Here is an 8,018-nt window from a genome sequence, read left to right on the forward strand (position 1 = left end):
ATTTTACTGAATACTCTGAATATATTACACCCCAAAACTTATGCAAGACCCCTAATGTGCACTATTTCTCCTGCATACTCAGTAATACTGGATGACTTGCTTTGCTTATAATTTTCCATCTCGTTTTTCCCACGGGAGGTGACAGACGGCCAGTAATTTGGTTGTCTTGGTTCGTCTGGAGTAACACCTGCCCCCTCCCTGGGGAAAGAACATTTCAGACAAAAAATTATTTAAAAAAAGAGAACACAGCCAATGACAATGACCATATAGTCTAAAAGCAAAATTTGTCATATACTTATCCAGTAAATAGTGTCAATTTCAGTGGCCCACAACATAACCAGTAGCTTAAAAGACAACAAAGTAATAATAATAATAATAATAATAATAATAATAATAATAATAATAATAATAATAATAATAAACATTTGTATTCTTTGAAATTAGCAAAAAGGGAAACCACCCACTGCCTAAACAAATTGATGTAATATAGATATTCATTAAAAAAATCCCTTAAATAGGTATACATACCTCTTTCATGAAAAATATCTAATTACTTCTACAAAAATAAACTGAAATCCACACTTCCAAATAATGTTTTATATATAAAATCAGCAAACTAAATTTTTTTGACATCATAGCCAATGTCAATTTGTTCAATGGATTTCACAAGCAATAGCGCTGTCCAACAGCTATTCCAAATAGCAGTCCCCAAATATCAAAGTATACGTTACAACACCCCTTTCTCTACAGTTAAAACAAAACTTTCAACGAAGTAACAAAATCAGAATACAATTGAATATCGGTATATTCAAGAAGAAATCAGTGGCTTCAATGGAGCTATAGGGTTATATAATTAAGTATATAATCTACGCCTTATATAAAATTATATAATTGAGTTAAATTTATCTAAAGGTTTGGAGAAAGTGCATAGATTCGTTTAATATTTTAACATGATGCTTTATGTGCAGCATTGTGTGCAAAATCATTTTCAGACAACCTAATGTTAACTTTCTGCATTTTTGTAAACTGTAACCATTGAAAAAAGTTAAACACAAAAACAAGAGACAATATACATTTTTTATATATTTATTTTCAAAACAGCTCGCCATTAAGGATATGAAAAACTGTGTTCATTAGAAACCAGCTTAATATAGCTACCTCACTACAAAATACCATGTGCTATAAAGCAACGAAGACACAATAAAACCCCTGAAGACAAAAAATCTTTGGCTAGCAGATATGTCGTTTTTTTTCCTATATAAAAATCAGTTATTGTGTTAAGAGGTTCACATCAGAGACACCGACAATAAATAAACACATAAATACAAATGACATTAGAAAACTCCTATTTTTGGTCGCAGCAAAACAAAGGCTGACTGGAATTTAACGACTGCATTTAACATGACACAAATGTTTTTCAAAGTGACATACTAAAAAATAAGTCGCAATTTTTTTTTTATCTAGGATTCTTATGTTTTATTTTAAAAGAGCTGAATTTGTTACCACTTTTTGGACTATTTATTATTATTATTATTATTATTATTATTATTATTATTATTATTATTATTATTATTATTATTATTTGTTTATTTAGCAGACGCCTTTATCCAAGGCGACTTATTTAAAGGTGGTGATTTAATGACATACATCTGGTATGCACACCCTTTTCAAAACATGCTGAAACTGTCATTAAATTCCAAGAAACCTTAAAACGTTTGCAATACAAACTACATTTCCAGACACTGCTGATATCAACAAGTATTCTAAGGGTTCTACCCAAAGTGAAGTGCTAATCGTAGACGAAAATAATTCCTTAAGAGACAATTCAATTTACAAAATATCTTAAACAGAAACGGACCACTTACAAGTGCAATAGAAGAGCAAAATATCACTTTTATGCCCCCAAAAACACGGACTAAAAATATAAATAATTATGCAATAAACATTTAAAAATGTAAACAATGGACCGTAAAAACATATTGGCACAAATTATTATTTTAAAACACCAGCACTTTAAAAAAAAAAAAAACAACAACACACAACTATAAATAAATAAATAAATAAATAAATAAATAAACAACAGAAATAAAACATCAAATATTAAGGTCACAAATAGATGTTTTTGGAAAGAAGTGGCACTTAGCTTGGAAAATATCTGATTTTTCTTTTTGTCTTTTCCCCTTTTTTACGGATCTTTGCCAGATCTTTTTTCCCCCTAATTAAATATAATATTAAGTTCACAAACATAGCCTAAAACAGTATTTGCGACAAGTTCAGGTTGCATTTGACAGCCTGCAAAGAATTACTGTGTTCAAGTTAAGCAAGATTATTTTTGTTTTTTCCCCCTTTTTTTCTTATTGCATTATATGCGTGTTTCATTTTATTTCATGTTTTCGTTTGTCAACATAAGAAACCCCACAGAAAATAATCATTTGCAATGGCCGTGGATTTATTTTTCGTTCTTCTTCGGTTTCTTTAAATTCCACACTGCATAGGCCTACTGCAGGAGTCAAACACAATTTTCTTCTAAAATAAAACTTAAGGTTTTGCGATATTCCCACCTTTAAAATATATATTCTATACCATTCCTCTCTACACGTCCAGAACATGGTTTAAATAAGAGATGTAGCAGATTGCCAGCCTGAGGATTTCAATTTTTGACAGCTTCTTGTCAGGGGGAAGGGTCGGCAGTAATTTTCTCAATTCTGCAAATGCCACGTTGAAAGCCTCCACGCGGATCCTCTCCCGCGTAGCGTGTGCCGAACGGTATTTGGCTGTGGCTCTTCGTCTCCTGCGCTTCTCTTCCCGGGTAAGGTTCTGTGTAGCAATCGTTCTGATCTTTCCCTCTCCATCTCCCGGGTCGTCTGAAATGCAGCCTACTTTCATATCATTTAGCACAGATTCAGCGTCAGACTGAGCCCACGGGTGGTCAGAGTCCGTCTGGTCAGGGCTTAGCATCATATTCAGCGCTTGAAGTAACAAATATAGCCTAGAAACAAAGCTGCAGGAAAAGGAAAATAAGAATACTGTTAATATAGCAATGGTGTACCACTTGCATGTAACATAAAAAAATAATAATTAAATAAATAAATAGATACACGTTGCATATTGCATTACATTCCAGTGTTGAACACACACCAAGCTACATTTAGTTGTTAAACTAAGCGAATTTAAGTGTAATGTCTTTGCCTTCAGATAAAACTGTTGCAAATTAGTTTGGGGAAAGTTTTCAAATACCTACATACAGCAAAATAAATCAGTTACACATTATTTTATTCTTCAATAGGATATACTGTAAAATGACGACACGTGCATTTAAGACAAAAACAGCAAACAACAGGCAAAACAAACAAACAAAACATTACATACAACATAAATTGTAACATGGCAATACTTTCAGACCTATATCAACTGTAAATGCTTACTAAAAGTACACAATAAAACCTGCCTCCTGTCTCCTTGATTTATCAAAAATTCACATAATACTAAGAAACTTTATTCTTGTGTAGGCTAGCAGCCTTTCATTTTCTTAAAGTATGATTGTATATTATATTAACATTTTGGGTCTTTGTAATTTATCAAATATCTGGAAGCAAATAATACGATTTTTTTTTTGTTCTGCTTGAAAACGATTTTTACATTATGCCTGAATCCATATTCATAAAGCACCATCTGTCACTTTGAAAATATAAAATCCACAAGGCTTTAGCGGGTGACAGTGTCCTCATCACCAAAATATATGTGTAGAAATTACAAAGGGTTTTTACATTTTTTTTTAGAACCACAATCTATTAAAAAGAAGACACATAAAATACATCGATATAAATATTAGAAATCAAAATATAGTCCATTTTCAGTTCCGCCCAATGATCTTAACAAAATACAACCCAATCAGCGATTCATTTACCATCAAATGCATCGTCTACGTTAGATTGTACTATACTGAAGTTTTTTATTTTGGAGATGGGTCATTTTCTTTTCGTATTTGTTACCTTGTGAAAACAACGACATTGAAACGAATATAGTTCATAACGTGTATAAATAAATGAAAATGAATACGCAATAATAATAATAATAATAATAATAATAATAATAATAATAATCAAATGTGCATTGCATAAATAAAGACAAACTTACCAAATGATTCTCTCTAAGGAACAGATTCAAGGTGGTTCTCGAAGTTCAATGGAAATCCCCACAATAATGCTTAAATCAAGACAAGGGGTTTCTTTGGTTTCTTTTACAATAAAACATTGTTTCCAGTTCTTGGCATGGTCTTCTCCCTGTCTCTAATAATTAAATAATAAATTAACTTAAAAAGTCAACAAAATTAAAATAATGCCTTAAAATTAGCCAGAGAGAGAGAGAGAGAGAGAGAGAGAGAGAGAGAGAGAGAGAGAGAGAGAGAGAGAGAGAGAGAGAGAGAGAGAGAGAGAGAGAATTTTAAATCTCTTGTTGACTTTGTGATAAGATCTGGCGAAAGTGATGTTCTTCCTCTTCTAATTCCACTGGAAACAATAGAGATGGTTGTGTGGTGAAAGTGGAGAGATTTCCTCTTTTCTGATAATACAAGATAAGATTCAGAATCAGAGAACATCTACTGGAAACGTAGAAATCCTCTCCGGTCCTGTCAGTCTCAGTTTGCAGATGACAACAGATAAGATTAAAATGATGCCCCTAATGAAGCCCAGCCGGAGTGACGCCGCAGCTGAATAATTGTGTGGCTGTGTATTGTCTCTCTCTCCTGGCACCAATAGAGTGAGCCTGGAGATGGTGTAACTGATAAGACCTGGGAAGGGGACGGAATTTGTAATAAATTGCTATTTAATGAGAAATCCTATTGGGTAGTAGGCCTGGCCCGAGTCACTTAATTGGCCATGACATCTGTCAGGGTGTGGGAGTTTTCTCAGCCCCAAACATTTCTACAGATCATCATTCCAACAGAATGTGTCTCAAATATTACCGTCAGGTAGGACGTTCTAAGACGTTCTAAGTAGAGGATGAAAATGTTTAGTTGGCTGTTTTTATTGTTACATACAAACAAATTGCACTCGTTCAAGTCAATGATCATTCGGAAAGTCCTGAAATAATTACCAACCGAAATGCAGTTTATCTCAACATTTATCATAAAATCTTCTTTTTTCATTTTATATCCAATTGCATGGATAAACGACTACAACTACTACTACTACGACTACACTTATATACAAGCATTTACATTTATGCAGAGTCAATAGTTTTACTTCAATTGGAAATTGGAATAGTTTTGAGATTAGATCATATTTAAGATTGAACCCAGGTAACCCATGATTCAGTTTGTAGAATTAGCAGTTTCCCTAAATTAGTTCCTGTTACAACTTTTTAAAAACATGTCTATAGCTTTTTTTAAAAAAAAAAACATTATTGCTGACAAATATCATTTTTAAAAACACAAATTACACATTTTAACATACACAAGAAACACCCCCCCCCCCCCCCCCCCCAAAAAAAACAAACTATAATTATAATAGGTACACATTAAAAATGCAATACCGTTTTTTTTTTTTTTGTTTGTTTTTTTTTTTTTTAGGAAAAAGTGTGTATAAAAGGTTTATTGAGCGTTGTAAAATGTTCATGGTTGGTCATTAGAAACTGGTATCACTCACAATTGTTTCTCAGCGTTGCATTTATAATAGGGGCGCGTGCTATTCATTATACTGCCGTTCATTTCCAATAGAACAGTTTCAGTATTCATTATTTAGATGGAGATTTTGATTTCTTAAGAGTGAAGTTTGCTTTTCACGTCAGCAGGTGGAACTCTTTGAAGTAAAATAGCTCGGCTATATAGGGCTGTATGTATAAGGATATTGACAAAATAAAATACAAAACAAAACAAAACAAAAACCTCTTGTGTTCAATGCGTTGGTGTATCTAGAACTGAACAATAACATGTACTCTTAAATTTACGCATGGTCTACAGGAGTTAGGATTAACTTTTTATATTTTGTTTTGGGAACTCCATCATGTAATATTACTCTGTTAAAAAAATACAATAATATAATATAGAAAGACAATCTGACAATCGAGCAAAAAAGGTTGGTGCTCTGTTTAAAAAACAAACAAACCAAAAAACCATTATTTTTCATACTGATAACAGTTAAGGTAGCCTACTACAAAATCTCACAGCAAACTGTTTAACATACGATTAGTGCAGACCACAGAATTAAACGGGACATGTTAAATAACTAGATTATAACAGCCGCCTTGCCAAGAAAACAGCAAGTTGTTATTTTGGGTCTTTTTTTGAACGAAAGTGATACGGTTTTGAATGGTAAAATATAATTTACTCCAATTTTACAACTGACAATTGACTACACATCAGTCTCGGTGTATTGGAGACTGGGTGGTCCGGTGGTTAAAGAAGAGGGCTTTTAGGAGGCCCCCCGTTTAAATCCCGACTCACTCACTGACTCGTGACCTTGAGCAAGTCACTTAACCTCGTTGTGCTCCGTCTTTCGGGTGAGACGTTGTTGTAAGTGACTGCAGCTGATGGATAGTTCACGCACCCTAGCCTCTGTAAGTCACATTGGATAAAGGCGTCTACTGAACAAACTAATAATAATAATAATAATAATAATAATAATAATAATAATAATAATAATAATAATAATAATAATAATAATTGGGGGAAGTGGTTTGGAGAAAAAAAAAAAAAACGTGCACAACAAGTTGCTGTTTGTTCACTCCTTAACCACACCCATTCTGGATATTTCGTATTTAGTTGACTCTATGTGAACTTTTCAGCAACTCCCCGCTGTTTTTAAGGTTGGTCAACTTCGGGGAAGCTAGTACTCGGAGGTTTGAGGGAACTTAAGAGCGGCGAGTTTCAGTACCACCCTGCAGAAACTACATTTGATAGACTTGTCCCCTGTGTACAACGACTTCAGGCACCCAGCATGATGTCACTATACCACCAAAGTAGTCTTTTCTAGATTATATTTCTCTCTCTCTCTCTCTCTCTCTCTCTCTCTCTCTCTCTCTCTCTCTCTCTCTCTCTCTCTCTCTATCCTCAGAGCAAAAAGCAAGAATGACTAGAGTAGAAAGCTCCAGCTGCATTTGCTGCAAACCATGTTAGCCACGATTTAGGTAAGTAAAACATGAACGTTTCTGTAATATCATTATAAAATCTTATGTCTTTGTAAATACCTTTTTAAAGCAATGCACCTTTCATTAAGAGCACCATTCTCCTGATGTGTGACATCCAAAATACTAGCAAAGTCCCCACTTAATTACCATAAAATGACACTCACTGTCACAGCACTGTGAAGTTTGTTATACAAACATCAACAGAAGAAAAGGACCAGCGATAACAGTGCTGATGAAATGGAAGACAAGTGGTATTAAATCCTTGAATAGCCCTCCTTTACTGTATTAGCTTCATTTGAGATTTCACTTTGTCACTTGTTTAATATATAGCTTTTGAAATATTGAAATCAGTGAAATGTTAATGTCTCTGATGAAGATGTGGCTACTTAACCACCTGCTTCTCCCTTGCCATAGATATTTTGAATCCTTGTGTTTGTTTTTAACTGCCTCAAGTCTGTGAAAATTGCTTTCCCCACATTTCCACTGTGTGTTCCTCTGTACACTTGACGATGCACCATTATTTATTAGACAGTTTAAACAGGGAAAGAAAAAAATGAAGGAAGAAGTCAGGATGCATCCTTGAGACACTATAAGAGAGGATCACCGAGACTAGGGATGTAGGTGCCAAATCTTCCATTAAATACAGGTGTCTGTCTATCTATCTATCTATCTATCTATCTATCTATCTATCTATCTATCTATCTATCTATCTATCTATCTACCAATTGTTCTTGCTGGTTTCACAGACCCCGATTAGCCCCAGTCCAAGATTTGTGCTAATTAGGTTCTGTGAAACCAGCCGTTAATGACTTTCAACTAAATTGAAACCATTTATTTGTAAAACTGAATAACATATGGCAATACAATGGAAACCCCAGTATATCTGAAGCCCC

The 8,018-nt window shown here is 33.8% G+C and overlaps 1 protein-coding gene across 1 annotated transcript; it reads right to left on the minus strand.

Moving 5' to 3' along the window:
• Nucleotides 1–562: 562 nt before the first annotated feature.
• On the minus strand, nt 563–4,780 carry LOC117406424 (helix-loop-helix protein 2). The gene is made up of 2 exons (XM_034010429.3): nt 4,138–4,780; nt 563–3,001 (listed from the first exon to the last, which is right to left on the minus strand). The coding sequence occupies exon 2, from the start codon at nt 2,959–2,961 to the stop codon at nt 2,593–2,595; it is 369 nt and encodes a 122-aa protein (XP_033866320.1). The 5' UTR covers nt 2,962–3,001; nt 4,138–4,780; the 3' UTR covers nt 563–2,592.
• Between the last annotated feature and the right edge of the window lie 3,238 nt (nt 4,781–8,018).

The sequence above is a fragment of the Acipenser ruthenus genome, chromosome 8, assembly GCF_902713425.1.
Source record: "Acipenser ruthenus chromosome 8, fAciRut3.2 maternal haplotype, whole genome shotgun sequence".
Classification (NCBI taxonomy): domain Eukaryota; kingdom Metazoa; phylum Chordata; class Actinopteri; order Acipenseriformes; family Acipenseridae; genus Acipenser; species Acipenser ruthenus.

Bases quoted from the DNA above. Each gene is read 5' to 3' on its own strand.
- LOC117406424 (XM_034010429.3), bottom strand. From the start codon at position 2,961: ATGATGCTAAGCCCTGACCAGACGGACTCTGACCACCCGTGGGCTCAG.